The sequence below is a fragment of the Erythrolamprus reginae genome, chromosome 12, assembly GCF_031021105.1.
Source record: "Erythrolamprus reginae isolate rEryReg1 chromosome 12, rEryReg1.hap1, whole genome shotgun sequence".
Lineage (NCBI taxonomy): Eukaryota > Metazoa > Chordata > Lepidosauria > Squamata > Dipsadidae > Erythrolamprus > Erythrolamprus reginae.
This window is the reverse complement of record NC_091961.1, coordinates 6,199,557-6,223,288: the sequence shown is the minus strand read 5'-3', so window position 1 is coordinate 6,223,288 and position 23,732 is coordinate 6,199,557. Positions and strand designations below refer to the sequence as shown.

At 40.1% G+C, this 23,732-nt stretch overlaps 1 protein-coding gene across 7 annotated transcripts in view; it reads left to right on the top strand.

Moving 5' to 3' along the window:
• Positions 1 to 23,732, top strand: part of FGFR1 (fibroblast growth factor receptor 1) — a 161,070-nt gene that overhangs the window by 87,858 nt on the left and 49,480 nt on the right. For 4 of the 7 annotated variants that reach the window (XM_070765367.1, XM_070765364.1, XM_070765365.1 and 1 more), the window contains exons 3-4: positions 19,287 to 19,550; positions 22,431 to 22,514. In XM_070765367.1, the coding sequence (XP_070621468.1) occupies positions 19,287 to 19,550; positions 22,431 to 22,514 (348 nt within the window). The remainder of the gene's footprint in view (positions 1 to 19,286; positions 19,551 to 22,430; positions 22,515 to 23,732) is intronic. The other 3 variants (XM_070765370.1, XM_070765369.1, XM_070765368.1) reach the window with 1 other exon arrangement.

Sequence of the window (23,732 nt, the reverse complement as noted above, 5' to 3'; positions counted from 1 at the left end):
CATTTCTTAATATTTTATTTTTATTTTATTTTAATTTGTCAACATGTATAGGATTCTTGAAAATTTATCTTTTTCTTTTATGTATACTGAGAACATATGCACCAAAGACAAATTCCTTCTGTTTCCAACCACACTTGGCCAATAGTGCAGAGAGGGGCGGCATACAAATCTAATTAATAATAATAATAATAATAATAATAATAATAACAACAACAACAACAACAACAACAATAATAAAGAATTCTGTCTGTCTGTCTGTCTGTCTTTCTATCTATCTGTCCGTCCGTCCGTCCGTCCGTCCGTCCGTCCGTCCATCCATCCATCCATCTATCTATCTATCTATCTATCTATCTATCTATCTATCTATCTATCATAGAAACATAGAAGTTTGACGGCAGAAAAAGACCTCATGGTCCATCTAGTCTGCCCTTATACTATTTTCTGTATTTTATCTTAGGATGGTTTTTTATCTTAGGATATATGTTTATCCCAGGCATGTTTACATTCAGTGACTGTGGATTTATCTACCACATCTGCTGGACGTTTGTTCCAAGCATCTACTACTCTTTCAGTCAAATAATATTTTCTCACCTTGCTTTTGATCTTTCCCCCAACTAACCTCAGATTGTGCCCCCTTGTTCTTGTGTTCACTTTCCTATTAAAAACACTTCCCTCCTGGACCTTATTTAACCCTTTAACATATTTAAATGTTTCGATCATGTCCCCCCTTTTCCTTCTGTCCTCCAGACTAGACAGATTGAGTTCATGAAGTCTTTCCTGATACGTTTTATGCTTAAGTAACCAACATTACAACATTACCAGTAACCAACATTACAAGATAAGGCAGCAGAAGAGACACAATGCAACACCAGCCCAACAGAATGTCACCACAGAATGTAATAGAGAACAGCACACCTGTCTTCTTCCTAAATTGCAGCCTAGCTCATAATTACTACCTAGCTCTTAAAGTAATACTATTATTTCCTTCCAACATACAATGCTGGTTTATCTTCATATATTGGGAACCCAACCAAAACAGTACGTAGTACTGGCAGAATCAATCTGCCTTTTTATTTATTGGATTTGTATGCTGCCCCTCTCCGCGGGAGGCCAACAACAATGATAAAAACTGTTTGAGTGGTGCGCTGGGCGCTACATTCCAGAAGATAACAGTGGAATGAGAAATGGATCATGAATGAAAATTGATAGCGTTGCCTTCCCAGTGGGCTGGAGTGTACAATATTTTATTTTTTTAAAAAAATATTTTTTATTTATTTTCCACTTTTAAAAAAGAGAACGCAATAGTCAAGTACAGAAAAAAATCAAAGACAATTAAATTAAATTTCCTTTCTTAATATTTTATTTTTATTTTATTTTAATTTGTCAAACATGTATTGGATTCTTGACAAATGTATCTTTTTCTTTTATGTATACTGAGAGCACATGCACCAAAGACAAATTCCTTCTGTGTCCAATCACACTTGGCCAATAGTGTGGAGAGGGGCGGCATACAAATCTAATTAATAATAATAATAATAATAATAGTAGTAGTAGTAGTAATAGTAATAATAGTAATAAGAATAAGAATAAGAATAATAATAATAAAGAATTCTTTCTATCTGTCTGTCTCTGTCTATCTATCTATCTCTCTGTCTGTCTGTTTGTCCATCCGTCCGTCCGTCCGTCCGTCCATCCTTCTGTCTGTCTGTCTGCCTGTCTATCTATCTGTCTGTCCGTCCATCCGTCCATCCACTCACTCACCCACCCACCCACCCACCCATCCATCTATCATCTATCTATCTATCCATCCATCCATCCATCCATCCATCCATCCACCTACCCACCCACCCACCCACCTATCTATCTATCTATCTATCTATCTATCTATCTATCTATCTATCTATCTATCTATCTATCCATCCATCTATCATCTATTAATCTACCTACCTACCTATCTACCTACGGGATGGTAGTAGTTGTACCGGATGGTAGTATAGTAAAAAGTAACAATAAAAGAGGACAAGGGGACAGTAGGCATAATGGTGCGCTTATGCACACCCCTTACAGACCTCTTATAAATGGGGAGAGGTCAACAGTAGACAATCTAAGGTTAAAGGGTTGTGGTTTGGGGAAGAAACCACAGAGTCAGGTAGTGCATTCCAGGCATCGATCAACCGATTGCTGAAGTCGTATTTTCTGCAGTTGAGTTTGGAGTAGTTTGAATCTATTAGGTGCTCGTGTATTGCTGCGGTTGAAGGTGAAGTAGTCATTAACAGGAAGGATATTTTGCTATATGATTTTATGAATACGTTTAGATCAGATCGGAGGCAATGTACTGTAATTGTAAATTGTCTAATCCCAGTGTTTCAAGTGTGGTGGGATAAGGTATTTTGTTGTCTCACATATTTTGGCCATGTTGTGTGGGGGAATTCATTGGAAAAAGCAATTATGTCTTCCTAAATTGCAGCCTAGCTCATAATTACTACCTAGTTCTTAAAGTAATACATTGCACTATTTATATCCTTCCAACATACAATGCTTCATATATTGGGAACCCAACCAAAACAGTACGTACTACCGACAGAATCAATCTTGATTGATAGAGGTTACCTAGAGCAGTGTTTCCCAACCTTGGCCACTTGAAGATATCTGGACTTCAACTCCCAGAATTCCCCAGACAGCATTCGCTGTCTGGGGAATTCTGGGAGTTGAAGTCCAAATATCTTCAAGTGGCCAAGGTTGGGAAACACTGACCTAGAGCAGGGGTCTCCAACCTTGGCAACTTTAATAGAATAGAACAGAATAGAATTTTATTGGCCAAGTGTGATTGGACACACAAGGAATTTGTCTTGGTGCATATGCTCTCAGCGTACATAAAATAAAATATACATTTGTCAAGAATCATGTGGTACGACACTTAATGATTGTCATAGGGGTCAAATAAGCAATGAAGAAGCAATATTAATAAAAATCTTAGGATATAAGCAACAAGTTACAGTCATACAGTCAACATGGGAGGAAATGGGTGATAGGAATGATGAGAAAAACTAGTAGAATAGAAGTGCAGATTTAGTAGAAAGTCTGACAGTGTTGAGGGAATTATTTGTTTAGTAGAGCGATGGCGTTCGGGGGAAAAACCTGTTCTTGTGTCTAGTTGTCTTGGTGTGCGGTGCTCTGTAGCGACGTTTTGAGGGTAGGAGTTGAAACAGTTTGTGTCCAGGATGTGAGGGGTCAGTACAGTAGCCCCTCGCTATACCACGCTTCACCTACTGCGGCTTCACTTCATCGCGGGTTTTCAAGAAATATTAATGAGAAAAATCATTCGCGGATCTTCGCTGGTTTGCGGGTTTCTGTGGAAGTCGATCGGCAGATTTAAACAGCCTGCGGAACTCGATCGGCAGGTTTTTCAAAAAATATATATCTAAAATTGTAAATACTGTATTTAAATACTGTATCTAAAATAAATACTGTGTGGGAAGGGTTTATAAACACTTAAAACAATGAAAGCTTACCAAACAATTACAATATAAATACTTAAATAAGTACTATCAGTCGATAAATTCCCCATCGCGGATTTCACCTATCGCGGCCGGGTCTGGAACGTAACACCAGCGATAGGTGAGGTCTTACTGTAAATATTTTCCCCGCCCTCTTTTTGACTCGTGCAGTATACAGGTCCTCAATGGAAGGCAGGTTGGCAGCCATTGTTTTTTCTGAGTTGAAGTCCACAAGTCTTAAAGTTGCCAAGGTTGGAGACCCCTGACCTAAAGAAGCCCTTGCAGTCTTCTTCCCAGAGCAGAACTGGCTCACTTTCCACTAGCTTTGCACCCAAAACAGAGCTAGAATTAGCTTCCCAGCCTGACGGGCCTTTCGGTGTTAAATCCGCAACTCTGGTTTCTTTATAGAATGATGCAGGACGGAGAGGTGGTCACCGCTCGCGCGTCACACTCTGAGTAACAGCAGGAAATAATGCCATTTGTTAAGCCACATAACGAAACATCTATTCAGCTAAATCCATATAATATGAACTCTGCATCATAGATGATTACGTGTAGCTGACTGTTTTTTTGAGTCACTGCCTGTTGCTTTCATGTCTTCCAGGCTATATTTTTTTTCCTCCTTCCTTCTTTTATTTCTCCAGAGCTGAGTTTTGACATTTTTAATTGCCCAGGGATTATTTTAATCTGTCCTTTTCTTTGGTCGTCACCTCTCCTGGTCCTTTCTTTTAGCTTTTTTCCTTCTCTGCTGCCTGCGTCTTTCCTTCTCCTCCTTTCTTTCTTTCTTCTTAGCTTAGCTCCCCTGTTTGAATTACTGACTACACAATAGAAGAGTCGAATTGAGCTAAAGCGATCTGTCCTTCCCTTGCCCCGGTCATATAACAAACAGAGCACGTATTTTTTTTCTCTTTTTCCTCGGGGGTCATCCTCCCACCCTCAACAGATTGCCCTGGTTTGCAAAAAGGCCTTTTGGGATCCGTCCTCGTCTGAAATACTAACTAGCTTCATCATTTCACCCTCCTATAAATGCCTGTTTATTTATTCATTTATTCCTCTACATTCATCTGCTATTATATGTGAGGGCGGGGGAAACTCGCCTAAGTGGAAACATTTATTTAAATGCAGAAGTAGGCTAAGAGCATATTGTCGAAATTAAACACACAGCAAGAAAGAATAATCCACCACGATCTCAAGAGTAAATCTACGGAGATTGTAGAAAGAAAGGCTTTTGCATCGTTTTCCAACATCAGTTTGGCTGGTCATCTGCTTTTGCATCGTCCAGTAGAGAGGAAGAAATCAACAAAGAAATACATTTTAGAAGAAAAGTTTGGTCTTGGGCTGGACCAGTGGTAGGCTTCTAGAGTTGTTAACCTGATCCTACGCAGTTTCAGCTCTGGCAATCTCACACTACTCACCAGAGCCTACAAAACATTTGCCAGACCCATCCTTGAATACAGTTCATCTGTCTGGAACCCATACCACATCTCGGACATCAACACCCTAGAAAATGTCCAAAGGTATTTCACCAGAAGAGCCCTTCACTCCTCCACTCGAAACAGAATGCCCTACGAAAGCAGACTATCAATCCTAGGTCTATAAAGCTTAGAACTACAACACCTAAAACACGATCTAAGTATTGCCCACAAAATCATATGCTGCAACATCCTGCCTGTCAATGACTACTTCAGCTTCAACCGCAACAACACAAGAGCACGCAACAAATTCAAACTTAATATTAATCGCTCCAAGCTTGACTGTAAAAAATATGACTTTAGCAATCGAGTTGTCGAAGCGTGAAACTCATTACCTGATTCAGCAGTGACAACCCTTAACCCCCAACAATTCTCCCTTAGACTATCCATGATTGACCTCTCCAGGTTCCTAAGAGGTCAGTAAGGGGCGTACATAAGTGCACTAGTGTGCCTTTCGTCCCCTGTCCAATTCTCTCTCCTTATCTCATATATCATATATCTTTTTTCCCTTTCATATATCTTCTCCTCTATTTTTATATCTTTTCTTTATATATAATACTTCATGTCTATTCTCCTCAATATGTATTGTGTATTGGACAAAATAAATAAATAAAATAAAATGTTGGCTCTTCTATGACTTGTGGACTTCCAACTCCCAAAATTCCTGAGCCAATCATGTTAACTCAGGAGTTCTGGGAGTTGAAGTCCTCATGTCATAGAAGAGCCAACTTTGCTTACTCTTGGGCTGGACCAATTTACTCCATGTTTACAACATGTGGTTTAGATCAGAGGTCCCTGGCCTTTTTGACATCAAGAACCAGGTTTCTTAGGAGACTATTTTCCCATGAACCAGAGGGTGGGGTGGGTGGTGGAAGGACCGTTCAAGTTAGATCCTGGGCGTGCACAATTTTGCTCGCACGCTGCTCACCTCCACCTTTGTGGCCCTGTTCCTAAGACATCCTGGATTAATACCAGCCCACAGCCCATGGATGGAGGAACCCTGGTTGAAGTAATGCCAACTTCTCTAACAATTTGGCAGCTTGAATCTCACCAGGCTCAAGGTTGACTCAGCCTTCCATCCTTCCGAGGTGGATACAATGAGGACCTAGTGTTGAGGACAATATGTTGACTCTGTAAAATACTTAGAGAGGGCTGCATTCGCTGGCTGGGGAATTCCGAGAGTTGAAGTCCAAATATCTTCAAGTTGCCACGGTTGGGAAACACTGTTCTATGTTTCTATGTTTCTATAATCTACTGAATCTCCAAGCAAGCGTACCAACCTCACCAGGTGGCAACTACAATAGCCAAAAGGTATTTAGAGAACTAAACTAAGTTTAGGAATGTAATCCTAAAGTTTATAGTGGGGAACACTTGCCAATTTCAGGATTATGATGGCTCGGAGACCACCCATTCTTTTTCCTTTTCCTTTTTTCATACAGGCAAAGATATCCATTAAGCTCAATTATGAGAACATTAAAATTGCTATCCTAGGTGCACGCATTTGGAAGTAATTATTATTGGATTAAGAAGAAGTTTACAACCTGATCTTGATCTACATAAATCAGGGCCCAAAACCTCAAGGAATGTGCCAATTGGATAAATATAAAGCATACGGATCTATCAATGTTTATTTATTTATTTTTATTTATTTATTTATTTTGTCCAATACACAATGAGGGTTTTAGTGGGTATATATCTATATACACATAATAAAATACATGATGAAGGTTATAGAGGAGATACTCACAGTAAAATATATCTAAGAAATAATAGAAAAGAAGATAAAGTAATAGAACATATCAATGAAAGAATAGAAGAAGAGATATAGGAATAGAAGAAAGGAATAGGAGATATAGGAGAGCAATAGGACAGGGGACGGAAGGCACTCTAGTGCACTTGTACTCGCCCCTTACTGACCTCTTAGGAATCTGGATAGGTCAACCGTAGATAATCTAAGGGTAAAGTGTTGGGGGTTTGGGGATGACACTACGGAGTCCGGTAATGAGTTCCACGCTTCGACAACTCGGTTATTGAAGTCATATTTTTTACAGTCAAGTTTAGTGCAGTTAATATTAAGTTTAAATCTGTTGTGTGCTCTTGTGTTGTTGTGGTTGAAGCTGAAGTAGTCGCCGACAGGCAAGACATTGCAGCATTTGATCTTGTGGGCAATACTTAGATCATGTTTAAGGCGTCTTAGTTCTAAACTTTCTAGGCCGAGAAATATAATGCACCATATTTTTTTCTCCAACAATTATTTATGGAACACAATGAAACTTACACACAAGAAAGAATGATGTTTATTTTACACTCCCTATTTTTCCACGTAATCTCCGTCCTGATCTGTGGCCTTCCTCCAGCGAGACACAAGGGCGTATATGCCCTGTCGGTGCCACTCCTTGTTCTAATGGGCTCACCCTCTCTTGTTCAGTTCTGTTCTTCTAATGGCCTCACCCTCTGTGCCCAGCGACTAACCGTACTTCTATCGACTGCAGATTCTCCATAAACTGTACACAAACGTTTGTGAATGTTCCCAACAGTTTCTTTCTCCGCAGTGAGAAATTCAATGACGACACGCTGTTTGTAGCGTGCATTACTTACAGACGCCATTTCGAAACACTGCTGCAGCTACGGTATCTGTCTGAAGAAATGCAAAATTTACACACACACTCCTGACGATTCAAATAATATGTATCTAAAATTCTGCATTCGTACCATTACTGTAGGCTAAGGAAAGAAAATGTGGTGCATTGCTTTCTTGGTGGTATTGGCTACCTTGTGACTCATTATAATCATTATTAATATTGATTGTTTCTTCATTGCTTATTTGACCCCTAGGACAGTCATTAAGTGTTGTACCTCATGATTGTCGACAAATCTATATTTTCTTTGATGTACACTGAGAGCATATGCATCATTCCTTGTGTGTCCAATCACATTTGGCCAATAAAAAATTCTATTCTATTCTATTCTATTCTATTCTATTCTAGTTCTGTTCTATTATATTATATTATATTATATTATATTATATTATATTATATTATATTATATTATATTATATTATATTATATTATATTATATTATATTATATTATATTATATTATATTATATTATTATTCCTTACAGGAAAAAAATTGTTTAGTACTCATTGTTTTTGGTATTTATTGCACACCCCAGTACCAATTATTGATGAATTCTGAAGTATGATAGTGTTTTGATTTGTATGATTTTGCTCTTTATTAAATTATTTTAACCTTGGCTGTCTTTCGAATTTTAGATTTTTAGTTACTTTTATGATTTTTCTAGTTTTGTATGTCAGTCCAAGAATCCACTTGAATTGGGCAGTTAATAAATTTGACATAATGATGATAATAACCATTTATTAATAACAATATATTTTAGCTTTACATCTGGAAATTCTGAATGTAGAATTATTTCCAGTCTACTGGAGATTATTAGAATGAAATAAGTCGGAATATTTTTGTCTCGTAAGCCATATCAGCACAATACGCAAACTTGAGATCTATCCAACTAATTTATTATATGAATGGCCGCTATAAAACATTTTTGATGGTTGTCCATGTTGATTAGGGAAGTGACATTTGCACAAATAAACATTCGTCAATTTTTGCATGAATCAAATAGAGTCTGGAGAGAGTATTTTTAAACTTTGATTTATTATGGTCTAGATTGATAGGTTCAGCTCTGCAAGGCTTCCGTGGTGCAACTGCTTCTTTCATTTTGGTCCCAGCAGTTTTATAATCTTTATCAGTGTTTCTTTTAAATCAGGGGTGTCGAACCTTGTTGGCTAGGGAATTCTGGGAGTTGAAGTCTAGAAGTCTTAAAGCTTGCCAAGGTTAGACACCCTGGATTTAAATGTATATATCAAGAGCTAATGTTTATTGAAACATTGTCTGAAGTTGTAATTCAGAAGTACAGTGTTCCCTCGATTTCCGCGGGTTCGAACTTCGCGAAAAGTCTATACCACGGTTTTTCAAAAATATTAATTAAAAAATACTTCGCGGCAGTGTTCCCTCTAATTTTTTGGGGGGGTGGGCGGAAAAGTATAGTGCCTGAGCGGCAGTCCCTTCGAGACTGGGCGGCACAGAAATAATAAATAAATAAACAAACAAACAAACAAACAAATAAAAAACCCACCCTGTTTTGCCTCAGAGAATTTCAAAATAAAATACTGTACTGTGTGTCTCTAACAGTGAGCTCATAATAGGGCAACTCTATCAATATCAAAATGCCACTTAAATAGTTGAGCTAGTTTCAAACTAGATTTTGATTTTCTTTCTCTCTTCCTTACTCCCATTCTTTTTCTTTCTCTTTTCCTTCCTCTCTTTTTTCTATCTGTTTCTCTCTCTTCCTCTCTCTCTCCTTCCCTCTCACTCTTTCCCTCTCGGCTTCTGGGCAGGTTTGGAAAACTCTGAGTTGATGATGATTTTTAAGTGAGCGATTGCTCACTGCTCAGCTTAGAGGGAACTATGCTTCGCGGGTTTTTTCCCTATACCACGGTGTCATCGCCAAACTTTCGTCTGCCTTTAATAAATATTTTTTTTAATAAACTTTAATAAATAAACATGGTGAGTAATAATCCAAATGGTTGCTAAGGGAATGGGAAATTGCAATTTAGGGGTTTAAAGTGTTAAGGGAAGGCTTGTGACACTGTTCATAGCCAAAAATAGTGTATTTACCTCCGCATCTCTACTTCGCGGAAATTCGACTTTCACGAGCGGTCTCGGAATGCATCCCCTGCGAAAATCGAGGGAACGGATTATTTAGTTCAGTTGCAGACCTTCTAGGACTGAGGTATTCAAACTTGGCAACTTTAAGACTTGTGGACTTCAACTCCCAAAATCTGGGAGTTGAAGTCCACAACTATCAAAGTTGCCAAGTTTGGGGACCCCTGATGTAGAAGAACCATGTCAAATGTTTTCAAACATTTTATGTGATCAAGGGACAAAACCCTCATGATAGATAACCTACTGTGTTTGAGGGAATTCTTTTTATACCATTAATCTCTCACAGGACCCATCAAGTTCTCATGAACAACGTGGGTTTTAAAAGAAGATCTGAACAGAGAATTTAGCAGCCATTCAGAAACTCATCTTTTTGAACTTTCTGGACCCTCAGTAGCAACTTAATCTGTGGGCGGCTAATAAATTTTAAAAAATAAAATAAAAATAAACTTCCTGCGCGGAATAAGCGTTAACATCTGATACTCAATCTGAGTATTGCATTGGCAGTTCTGTGTTAGCAAAAACTTCAGAAGAGAAGGATTTAGGGGTAGTGATTTCTGACAGTCTCAAAATGGGTGAACAGTGCAGTCAGGCGGTAGGGAAAGCAAGTAGGATGCTTGGCTGCATAGCTAGAGGTATAACAAGCAGGAAGAGGGAGATTATGATCGCGCTATATAGAGTGCTAGTGAGACCACATTTGGAATGCTGTGTTCAGTTCTGGAGACCTCACCTACAAAAAGATATTGACAAAATTGAACGGGTCCAAAGACGGGCTACAAGAATGGTGGAAGGTCTTAAGCATAAAACGTATCAGGAAAGACTTCATGAACTCAATCTGTATAGTCTGGAGGACAGAAGGAAAAGGGGGGACATGATCGAAACATTTAAATATGTTAAAGGGTTAAATACGGTCCAGTAGGGAAGTATTTTTAATAGGAAAGTGAACACAAGAACAAGGGGACACAATCTGAAGTTAGTTGGGGGAAAGATCAAAAGCAACATGAGAAAATATTATTTGACTGAAAGAGTAGTAGATCCTTGGAACAAACTTCCAGCAGACGTGGTAGATAAATCCACAGTAACTGAATTTAAACATGCCTGGGATAAACATATCCATTGTAAGATAAAATACAGGAAATAGTATAAGGGCAGACTAGATGGACCAGGAGGTCTTTTTCTGCCGTCAGACTTCTATGTTTCTATGTTTCTATGAACAAGTTGGGTTTTAAAACAAGATCCGAACAGGGAATTTAGCAGCCATTCAGAAACTCATGTTTTTGAACTTTCTGGCAACTTACCCTGTGGGCGGTTAATAAATTTTAATAAATAAAATAAAAATAAACTTCCTGCACGGAATAAAGGTTAACATTAAAAGTTGTGAGCAAAGTAGAAACTAGTTTTGGAAAGGTAGGTTGAACTCACTGATGGGCTCCTAGGGGTATGGTCAGGTACGCAGAATCGGTAATAAAATTTTGGTCAGGTATGTAGAACTGGTAGGAAAAAAATTGAATTTTTTTTCTTTTTTTCCCTTCTGGGCTCTGGGTATTTTTTTCCCTATCGCAGTAAATGAGGTTGAATGTGTATAATTTTAGAAGAGCTGTGTGTGTGTGTGTTTGTGCACATACACATACAGTTTATATAGTAGATAATGTCTATTTTTTGTGTCTATGTATATGGCATATATACATAGAATTAAATAGATTATTTTGGATGTTGAGTAATAGTAAACAGATAGGGATATTGTATCTGTTTGAGGCGAGGAGAGACCAGGCACCCTAACCCAAACCTTTGACATGAGTGACGTCAAGTTGGCCACCTTTAAGCCAGTCACATGACCTTTAAGCTATCCCCTGGTCACAGGGCTGGCAAGCCACACCCACAAAATAAGCCACGGCCACAGTGTGGTAGTAAAAAAAATTGCCCTTCACTGGTTGAACTACAATCCCCATAATCCATACCCAACAGTGTATGGATTATCACCAAGCCGAACTCTTTGTCCGTTGCTTGTTTTTCCTTCTGATTTAGAGAAACAACTATTTATTTATTTATTTATTTTTATATTTATTTATCTATCTATCTATCTATTTATTTTTATATTTATTTGTTTATTTATTTATTTGTCTGTCTATCTATCTATCTATCTATCTATCTATCTATCTATCTATCTATCTATCTATTTATTTATTGGATTTGTATGCCGCCCCTCTCTGCAGACTCGGGGCGGCTAACAACAGTAACAAAACAGTATAATCCAATACTAAAAACAGTTAAAACCCATTATAATAAAAACCAAACAGACATACAGACATACCATGCATAAAATTGTAAAGGCCTAGGGGGAAAGTGTATCTCAATTCCCCCATGCCTGGCAGCAGAGGTGGGTTTTAAGCAGCTTATGAAAGGCAAGGAGGGTGGGGGCAATTCTAATCTCTGGGGGGAGTTGGTTCCAGAGGGTCGGGGCCACCACAGAGAAGGCTCTTCCCCTGGGTCCTGCCAAGCGACATTGTTTGGTTGACGGAACCCGGAGAAGACCCACTCTGTGGGACCTAACTGGTCGCTGGGATTCGTGCAGCAGAAGGCAGTCCCTGAGATAATCTGGTCCGGTGCCATGAAGGGCTTTATAGGTCATAACCAACACTTTGAATTGTGACCGGAAACTGATCGGCAACCAATGCGGACTGCGGAGTGTTGGTGTAACATGGGGATAACTTGGCCAATTAAGGGCAACATGGACCCCACCTAATTGAAGAACCAGAAAATCCTAAGATAAAAAAGGAAGGAAAAGGGTCTTTGTGCCCCCCAAACAAATGTTTGGTTTTGTGGCGGCTGTTTTTTCTTTCTCTGGGTGTATTTTTGAGGCTGAGATTCTCCGGACAGCATTTTAATAGCTTGGAGGCTTTCTTGAAGCTGACCGTCTCTGGCAATCAAGCCTTTTCTTTGTTGAAGAGTTGGCTACTCCCGGTTTCAGTTCTGCTGTGGGTGGGTTTGAATGGCCATCATTGTCCAGACTTCTCGTCAGCTGAGATAATAAAAAACTCCCTCCCAATGATTCCAAGGGTGAGAAGGTCTCACAAATTTAATCACAGTAATTCTGGTTTTCATTTCGCCAGGAGAAAGGGAGGAGTAAGAGTTGACCATTCAGTCAACTATTCAGTCTAATACTGTTCCTGGGAAAAGAAATGGAACAGATAGACAAGTGTGTGTGTGTGTGTGTGTGTGTGTGTGTGTGTGTGTAACATGTTTTGCTGAATTTGAAAATTAAGGGAGAATAGGATAGATCTATTTCGGCCTTGTTCTGGCCTTATCAGCTAGCCATACCCTCACTGGGATTTGAACTTGCATCCTTTGCCTTGTACATATATACAGCGTTCCCTCAATTTTCGCGGGTTCGAACTTCGCGGAACGTGTATACCACGGTTTTTCAAAATATTAATTAAAAAATACTTCACAGTTTCCCCCCCTATACCACGGTTTTTCCCGCCCGATGACATCATATGTCATTGCCAAACTTTTGTCTGCCTTTAAAAGACATTTTTTTAAAATAAACTTTAATAAATAAACATGGTGAGTAATAATCTAAATGGTTGCTAAGAAAATGGGAAATTGTAATTTAGGGGTGCAAAGTGTTAAGGGAAGGCTTGGGATACTGTTCATAGCCAAAAATAGTGTATTTACTTCCGCATCTCTACTTCGCGGAAATTCAACTTTCGCGGGCCGTCTCGGAACGCATCCCCCGCGAAAATCGAGGGAACACTGTATAGGAAATATATTTTTGCTGATAATGAAAAGGAAGGGAGACTAACTATAGATCTATTTTGGGCTTATTTGCCTTCATCGGGTAGCCACACCCTTTTCCTGGGATTTGATTTGAACCTGGGGCCTCTGCAGAGGTCTTAGCCATTAGGCTTCAGGCTCATCTCCTGTATCAGCTTGTACCAGGGAAGGGTTATGTGTGAAGCCGCATTCACTTAACAATAGTGTAGCTCAATTTATTTATTTATTTATTAACCCGGCCGGTCTGGCTCTCCAACACTGTGAGTTCTGCCCCACCCCCATTTAAAAAGTTTGAGGACTCCCGGTTTGGAACAAGGATGACAAGTTGGTAGGAATTGCTGAGCTCAAGATCTGAATCCCAGCCAACTATGGTAGTTTCTCTCTATTCTTTCTCAAAGCGGTCTCTAGAGTCAATGATTTCAGCCAAGAATGAGATAACAGCGGCCTCCCAGTGTGATGCTTTCCCCTCCGCCCTTGTGACTTCTAATTTCCAAACAATTGTAGAATTTAGTATGCTGCAAAAATCGGGAAACGTATGTCTCAAAGGTGCTTTTTCCAAGAAGCAACTGGACTTGCTTGCTGGTCTTCGAAGACGTTTCATTTGTCATCCAGGAAGCATCTTCACCTCTGAGACTGAAGAAGCATCTTGGGGAAAAAATACCCCAGAAAGTCCAGTAGACATTCTGAAAACGAATACAGTGTTCCCTCGATTTTTGCGGGTTCGAACTTCGCGAATAGCCTATACCACGGTTTTTCAAAAAATATTAATTAAAAAATACTTCGCGGGTTTTTTCCTATACTACGGTTTTTCCCACCCAATGATGTCATATGTCATCACCAAACTAATAATTTTTGCAAATAAATAACAAAAAAAATAATTATTGTTAATAAATAGTTATGTTTATAAATATCAGGATCACTAAGTGTCTTATTCAATGGTGAGTACCAGTAATAATGGTGAGTAAAGGGTTGTTAAAGGAATTGGAAATGGTAATTTAGGGGTTTAAAGTGTTAAGGGAAGGCTTGTGATACTGTCCATAGCCAAAAATGATGTATTTACTTCCGCATCTCTACTTCGCGGAAATTCGACTTTCGCGGGCGGTCTCGGAATGCATCCCCCGCGGAAATCGAGGAAACACTGTATTCCTCAAAACTCAATCTTCTGAGCCCACGTGCCTGCCAAAATTTGATAAGCCCATCATAAAGGGCATCGGGAAGAAACAGAGGTTGCCTCTCTTGGGTACTTTATTGATTATGGTAAGTGGGAAGCATCTGCCAATATTTATTTATTTATTTATTTATCTATTTATTTATTTAATTTTGTCCAATACACAATGCATATTGAAGAGAATAGACATGTAGTATTATATATAAAGAAAAGGATAGAAGAAAAGATATAAAAATAGAGGAGAAGATATATGAAAGGAAGAAAAGATTATGAGATAAAGGAGAGACAATTGGACAGGGGACGAAAGGCACACTGGTGCACTTATGTACGCCCCTTTCTGACCTCTTAGGAACCTGGAGATGTCAATTGTGGAGAGTCTAAGGGAGAAATGTTGGGTGTTAGGGGTTGACACTACTGATTCCGGTAATGAGTTCCACGCTTCGACAACTCGATTGTTAAAGTCATATTTTTTACAGTCAAGTTTCGAGCGGTTAATATTAAGTTTGAATCCGTTGCGTGCTCTTGTGTTGTTGCGGTTGAAGCTGAAGTAGTCATTGACAGGCAGGATGTTGCAGCATATGATCTGGTGGGCAATACTTAAACCGTGTTTTAGGCGTCGCAGTTCTAAGCTTTCTAGACCCAGGATTGTTAGTCTATTTTCGTAGGGTGTTCTGTATAGGAATGGAACACTGTGCTTTTTGCTGATCTCAGACTAGGCAGGAATGTTGGTGGATTCCTCAATTACTTTGTCCCCAAGAGAAAGTTGAGATGTTAATACTGTTCTTGGACCAGACAAGTGTATAGGGCCAGGTCTGCAGGATCTACTTTTCCATCCTATGGAAGCAATTTTTAAAAAAATAAAACTTACATCAGCTCATTCTGTCCCTCCACTGGTATGCTGACATGACATGGTCAAGGATTCACGCAACGGATGGTTAGCTTGGTAGAAGCAATTCCAAGCATGATTCACAATAAAGGAGAATATTTCTAGGGTTGACCCGTTGGGTCCTTGGTATGCTGATTCTGTAAACCACTTAGAGATATATTTAAACAAACAAACAAATAAATAAATAAATAAATAAATGCACTATGAAGCACAGTCATTTCGTGTCAAGTGGATCAATTTTAAAGATCATCTCCACCTTACCATCTCAGATTTTGATGAAATTTGGCACATAGTTTCTTTATGATATAAATCTATGTTGTGCAAAACTTTAGTTCAAAAGACTAAAAATTGAGAGTTCTAGGGGACCTCAAGTAAAGGGTTGCAAAATGCTGAGTCCGCAAAAATGATAATTTGGTCCAACTTCCAAAAGCTGTAAACATGGCAGTTTCAGCAGTATGTTGGAAATATTTGGAGAACCTGCGCAGCTTGTAAGGCTTTATAAACTGGCAAAACCTCATGTACATAGTCCTCTTACTTTTTACATGGTTCAGGCTCAAACTTTGCACAACCCCCCCCCCCCCCCCAAAATGAATTTACATCAATTTTCAGGCTGCTGTAGTTTCAAAACTACTTGGCCTTTCAGGCTGATTTTTGGCAGGTGTGCTAAGTACACAGTTTCAATGAGGACTTCCAATTTGCAGCACGTTCCTTCAAGTTGTTGAAAAAATATAAGAGTTCAAAGTTGGTATTTAATGGGTTTTTGCCAAATTTTGGCTACCTTTGATGCCCTGTTTGATCCTGTGCTTCAATCCTCTTCAATTTAGCACCATTAGAAAGAGCAGACTCTCTAAATGTCTATGGAGATATTCAATCCTCCAGTCATGGTTGTCCCAAAGGTCCTTTTTCGAGAAGAAGCAACTGGACTTTCTGGTTTTTCTTTGAAGACTGCTTCACTTCTCATCCATGAAGCTTCTTCAGCTCTGATACACTGATGATGAGGTTAGCCGAGTTTGGGATACCCAAACTAGATAATATCACCATCATGCTAACACCGATAATGTTACCTAGTTTGGTTGATGAAACGTCTTCAAGAAAACCAGCCAGCTCAGAGAGAGAGAGAGCACCAAGGACCTCTCACAGCATGGTCATTATGTCAACAAGCAATGTTCCAGTTGGTGAAGGGCTGCCAAAACTTTTACTGCCACGCTGTGGGCGTGGCTTATTTTGTGGGTGTGGCTTGATGGTCATGTGACCAGGGTGGCTTGATGGTCATGTGGTGGGGTGGGAGTGCCTTACCGACCAAGACAAGTTTTCAAATAGGTGCTTGGACTCTTTTTCAGTGCATTAAATCACATTATTTGAATGGCCACCAAAAGGACAAATGATAGACAGCATTATTGGTTGAGGAGCAAAGGGACATTTTAAGATTTTGTACTGAACCCACAAGGTTTAATATGATAACAGATAGAATAGAATAGAATAGAATTTTTATTGGCCAAGTGTGATTGGACACACAAGGAATTTGTCTTGGTGCATATGCTCTCAGCGTACATAAAATAAAATATACATTTGTCAAGAATCATGTGGTACAACACTTAATGATTGTCATAGGGGTCAAATAAGCAATGAGGAAGCAATATTAATAAAAATCTTAGGACATAAGCAACAAGTTACAGTCATACAGTCAACATGGGAGGAAATGGGTGATAGGAATGATGAGAAAAACTAGTAGAATAGAAGTGCAGATTTAGTAGAAAGTCTGACAGTGTTGAGGGAATTATTTGTTTAGTAGAGTGATGGCGTTCGGAAAAAAACTGTTCTTGTGTCTAGTTGTCTTGATGTGCAGTGCTCTGTAGTGACGTTTTGAGGGTAGGAGTTGAAACAATTTGTGTCCAGGATGTGAGGGGTCAGTAAATATTTTCCCCGCCCTCTTTTTGACCCATGCAGTATACAGGTCCTCAATGGAAGGCAGGTTGGCAGCCATTGCTTTTTCTGCAGTTCTGAGTGTCCTCTGAAGTCTGTGTCGGTCCTGTTGGGTTGCAGCACCAAACCAGACAGTGATAGAGGTGCAGATGACAGACTCAATGATTCCTCTGTAGAACTGTATCAGCAGCTCCTTGGGCAGTTTGAGCTTCCTGAGCTGGCGCAGAAAGAACATTCTTTGTTGTGCTTTTTTGATGATGTTTTTGATGTTAGGTGACCATTTTAAGTCTTGAGATATGATAGAACCTAGAAATTTGAAGGTCTCTACTGTTGATACTGTGTTGTCTAGTATTGTGAGAGGTGGAAGGGTTTCTCTTAAAGTCTACCCCCATTTCTACGGTTTTGAGTGTGTTCAGTTCTAGATTGTCTAGATGTAAAGGTTATCGTGATGCTGTAATATTAGATAGAGAAAAGCTATATTTTAATAGGTTTTTGAATATGTAAGATATGATATGTTTTTACAGTTACTTTGTGAATGAGTAAGAGCCTCCAATGAATGATTACAATGTAAAAAGAAAAAATATGTATATGTTTGACAATAAGCTGGATTTTGTGTTGGAAATGATGTATTGTTTTTAACTTTTGTGTTGGAGAAAAAATAAAAAAAAATATTATCGAATATGATAACAGATTAGGGAAGCAGCTCGATTTTCTTTAATTGCTATAAAAGTTCAGTTCTAGATAATAATTAAAATGATTAAAGAGTTTATGGGTAAAAACAATTACTATTTAATTATTTCCTATTTTAAAAGTAATTAAGGATCATAGCAAGGTAATAAAGAAGATAGGACAATTAAAAAAAACTATTAAGTATTCAATAAATAGTACATAAACTTACTACCCCCACTGTGTCATCCCCACACAATGGCGGCAACAGCCCATTATTGCCTCTAGTAATGACCTAACAAAGAAGCCTGATTGAACAACATATTGTGCAGTGAAAGAGGAAAAAGAGGTGTCGTTCTCCACGAATAGTTTTAAACCAGGCAGGGGTTGCCACAACTGCTGCTACCAGTGTGCTGCGCTCACAGCTTCATGTCCCTAACATATGCATATGTCCGGGTGAGATTTTGCTTCTGCCTATGCGCAAGAGAGATTTCAGCATATATTTTTTTGCTTCTGCGCATGTGCAGAAGCAAAAAAAAAATGCCGAAATTGTGTGTGCGCACACATCCCCTTGCAAAATAGGGTAAAATTGTGAAAGCAAAATTTCGCTCAGACGCGCCCGTGCACACACCAGGGACACAAAGCTGTGCGTCAGCTCAGTTTTCGCTAACAGTGCGGCATCCTCATCCGTACAGGTAGCCACCCGCTACTGCTCTTAACCCTTGCTGCCTCTTTGTCCTTCCCTGCGCTGAAGGCCGGACGGCTTACCTGTGCCTGAAGTTCACCCAAGGCCGTCTTCTGCTGGATTGCCCATCCCGACTTGTCATTTTTTATTTCTTTGGCTCGGCTCCTTGCTCATTTCAGCCCTCTTTGTTCTTGGTTCCTAATAACACATTTTAAATATATACATATGTATGTGTACAAAAAGATAATAGCTCTGTATTCATCGATAGTGCTGGATTGTTAATTGAAATGGACAGCTTTGTTGCAGATTCTTGCTTGCCTTGCTCTTCCAAAGACCCGCATGGCAGCTGAAGCATCCTCTGTCCGACGTTTGCATGCTGCCAGAGGAATGCGTCTGCAATAAAGCATTCACCACCTTGCTTCCCCCCTCTCTCTGTCTCTCTTTTGTTTTTCTCTCTCCCCTAACGTTTCCAGTTCTCCCCCAAACGAGCCTTGAAGTGGAGTCTTACTCGGCTCACCCCGGGGACCTCCTCCAGTTGCGTTGCCGCCTACGGGACGATGTCCAGAGCATCAACTGGGTACGAGATGGGGTGCAGCTATCCGAGAACAACCGGACGCGCATCACAGGGGAGGAGGTAGAGGTCAGGGATGCTGTGCCCGAGGACTCGGGTCTTTACGCCTGCATGACCAACAGCCCCTCGGGAAGCGAGACCACCTATTTCGCCGTGAACATCTCAGGTTTGTAGCAGGCCGCCGCCCAGATGAAAGAGGACTTCTGGGAAAGACTGTTTTGAGTTGTCGTTGCCCGCCTTATGTTGTTGTCTTTTTTCCAACCTCTAGTGCCAGTTGCAGAAAATATGAGACCGGGATTCTGTCTATACCAGGGGTGTCAAATTCATGGCCCGCAAGCCAGATTTGACCACAGGGCGCTTAGATCTGGCCCGCCAGGCCACCATAGAAACAGCAAAGAAACTGGCCTGTGGTGCTCCTGCCAGCAAAAATGGAGCTCCGGTGGGCCTCTCCCAGGCTCCATTTTCAGCTGCAATGGCCTTCTGCTGCCCCCCGCTGGTGAAAATGGAGTGGGTGCCCCACCGAGTTCCATTTTCACTGGCAGGAGGTCGCTGCGGCTGAAAACGGAATTCAGCAACCTGTTTTCACTGGCAGATGTCCCCGACACGAGTGATGGCAATCTGGCCACGCCCACCCCAGCCCACGAGGTCGAACACAACCTTGATACAGCCCTCAATTGAAATCAAGTTTGACATCCCAGGTCTACGCACAAGGGGACAACATTAGAAATTTCTCCCCAGCTGTTTGGCTTTTTTAAAAAAGCATTGTCCACATCATGTTTAAAAACATTCATGCCTTCAGCCGTTCCTCATATGCTCAGTCCTAGGGTGAAAATGGATCAGGGTTCAAGTGATAAGGTGATGCTCTCTCTCATTTTTTTAAAATTGTTGGAGAAAATAAATTCTCTTCTGCTTTATTTGGAGCAAGCTCTCACGTCACTTTTTGTTTCTGAACTGTTCTTTTTAATTTCAATTGGCCAGGCGGTTAAATTTATCTTGGGAATTGTATGCCAATTTGACGAAGGTAAGAGGCCATTCCATGGACAATTTTGGTGGACTTCCTTCATTTCATGGGGCCCGCTGAACTTCATTTGGCTACCCGTAGATAGAGCAAAACAATAATAATAATAATAATAAATTTTTGAGGATGCATTTGGTTTAATTTTCCCAGTTTTAAAGTCCTATAAAAACTGACCCATTCATTTTTGGTTAGAAACGATGTGGATGGATGGGGACAGAACGACAGAAAATACAATGGCCATTTTCAGCTTAGCAGAACTTCATCTGTTCAATGGCATTCTCTTGTAATATGGAAAAGGATGGATGGGTGGATGGATGGATGGATGGATGGATGGATGGATGGATGGATGGGTGGATGGAAAAAAAACTGGACTTTCACTCAAAAGACAAGATTCTTAAAAAAAATTAAAATCTAAATGGCTGAAATTTCCAGTAGCTGAAAATGTCAGCTTTAGCCCCTTGTAAGCTCTTCTGAGGTCTCCCATCGATAGTTCTTAATCTGCTAAATTGGCCTGAATGCCAAAACTTCATGATCCACCTCTATCTTAATGGACAACTAGGAAGACCTACTTCTGGACCCACTCTGGTTGTGATTCCGAGATTCTATCAAGTCGACCATTTTATGAACGGACAAAAGGCTTTTCCAGGGAGTCTGCTGCCTCTGATCATCCAGATAAGAAGAAGGATGTAGGAGGCCTCCTGAGGTTTTAGCTATTCTTTTCCAAAGCTTTTCATTGTGTGTTTGTAGTTCCCTCTGCACTCTGAAATGCTTTGGTCCTTGTACAGTCCTATCTGGTGATGAGTTGTTGATAGAAGAACTGATCCATACTTAGTGACAGGCACGATATTCCTTACAGGCTTTCCAAATAGCCGACTTAACGACAAAACATCCACACATTTTGTCCAGCCAACCTGATACCTAATCACCAGCTCTGCCTCTTTCAGGAGAAAATCTAGGGAGAGCAATAGTGACATCTGAAACACATGATATCTCCAGGGTCCAACATTTGAGGACAAGAATTCTTCCTCGCCTCGCTGAATATGAAGAAAGTTTGCATAACAATAATAACATCCCAGAAGTTCAGCACGGACTGAGCAAGTTTGCTATATTAAAATTCTTCAAAGTACTGTCCTTGGGCCTCTACACATTTTTTCCAGCAACTCTGCCATGACCAGTACGTGCCCTGGAAGGCGTCTTCGGGAACCTCTCACAAGGTCTTTGTCACAGCTGATTGGATCTCTTCTATAGACAAAAACGGGTTCCTTTCAGGGCTGGGAACAAAAAGAAGTCTGCTGGGGCGACGTCAGGACTATACAGGGGGTAGGGCAGCGTTGGCACCTGGTGTTTGGCCAGGAACTCGCGCAATTGTAGTGCGTTGTGACAAGGCACATTTTTCATCCATAGAAGAGATCCAATCAGCCGTGACAAACACTTTGCGAGAGGTCCCCAAAGATGCCTTCCAGGGCACGTACCGGTCATGGCAGAGTCACTGGAAAAAATGTGGAGAGGCCCAAGGACAGTACTTTGAAGAATTTTAAGTGTTTGTGCAAATCTGTTCAATAAATTACTTTTAAAAAAATAATTGCATTACTTTTGGAACGCACCCTGTATTTATTCAATTTTTACACCGCCCTTCTCCTTAGACTCAGGGCGGCTTACAACATGTTAGCAATAGCACTTTTTTAACAGAGCCAGCCTATTGCCCCCGCAATTTGGGTCCTCATTTGACCCACCTCGGAAGGATAGAAGGCTGAGTCAACCTGGAGCCAGTGATGAGATTTGAACCGCTGACCTACAGATCTACAGTCAGCTTCAGTGGCCTGCGGTGCAGCACTCTACCTACTGCGCCACCCCGGCTCTTGGGGCAGCTTGCAACATATAATAAAAACAATAAAATGCAATGGCAAATTCCAATTAATTAAACTAAACAACTAACCTGAAATCCCCAATATTAAAAAAAAATCAATCGTACACATTCAGAACTCAGACTGTACATAACATACATTTTGCCATTTCTCTCCTCCTTAGATGCTCTCCCCTCCGCAGAAGATGACGATGACGATGAGGATTCTTCCTCCGAAGAAAAGGAAGCAGACAACTCCAAACCGAACCGTACGTATGATGGGCATCTCCACCCCGAGTCTTCGGAGAGGGGCGGCATACAAATCTAATAAACCTTAATCTTAACCTCTTTTGCCTTTACCTTGTTGAAAAAAACTAACCATGACATCTTGCCAAACAGTTGGGGATCTTTTCCCAAACAAACCAAACCTTGCATAAAACATTTCCCCCCCCCCTCCTTTTTGCAGGGACTTAAACTAGAGGCATCTAACTCATGGACAGGGTGGATTTGATTTTAATCACAATCACAAAACTGATTGGTTTCAATCAGGTTTTAAATCGTGATTTTTAAAGAGAAACCGTCACCTCCTCTGACCCATTGTTGACTCACCGACAGTCTCATTCACTTTAATGGGGTGGCTGGGGATGCGACACTGGCAGTTCTGTGTTAGCAAAAACTTCAGAAGAGAAGGATTTAGGGGTCGTGATTTCTGACAGTCGGTCAGGCGGTAGGGAAAGCGAGTAGGATGCTTGGCTGCATAGCTAGAGGTATAACAAGCAGGAAGAGGGAGATTGTGATCCCGTTGTATAGAGCGCTGGTGAGACCACATTTGGAGTACTGTGCTCAGTTCTGGAGACCTCACCTACAAAAAGATATTGATCAAATTGAACGGGTCCAAAGAATGGTGGAAGGTCTTAAGCATAAAACTTATCAGGAAAGACTTCATGAACTCAATCTGTATAGTCTGGAGGACAGAAGGGAAAAGGGGGACATGATCGAAACATTTAAATATGTTAAAGGGTATTTAAATGAGGGAAGTGTTTTTAATAGGAAAGTGAACCCAAGAACAAGGGGGCACAATCTGAGGTTAGTTGGGGGAAAGATCAGAAGAAAATGTGAGAAAATATTATTTCACTGAAAGAGTAGTAGATCCTTGGAACAAACTTCCAGCAGACGTGGTTGGTAAATCCACAGTAACTGAATTTAAACATGCCTGGGATAAACATATATCCAACCTAAGATAAAATACAGGAAAATAGTATAAGGGCAGACTAGATGCACCATGAGGTCTTTTTCTGCTGTCAATCTTCTATGTTTTCAGAGTGGGGCGGCATACAAATCTAATAAGTAAGTAAGTAAGTAAGTAAGTAAGTAAGTAAGTAAGTAAGTAAGTAAGTAAATAAATAAATAAATAAATAAATAAATAAATAAATAAATAAATAAATAAATAAATGTTTCTATGACATGACAAAGTGAGGGACGTGGCA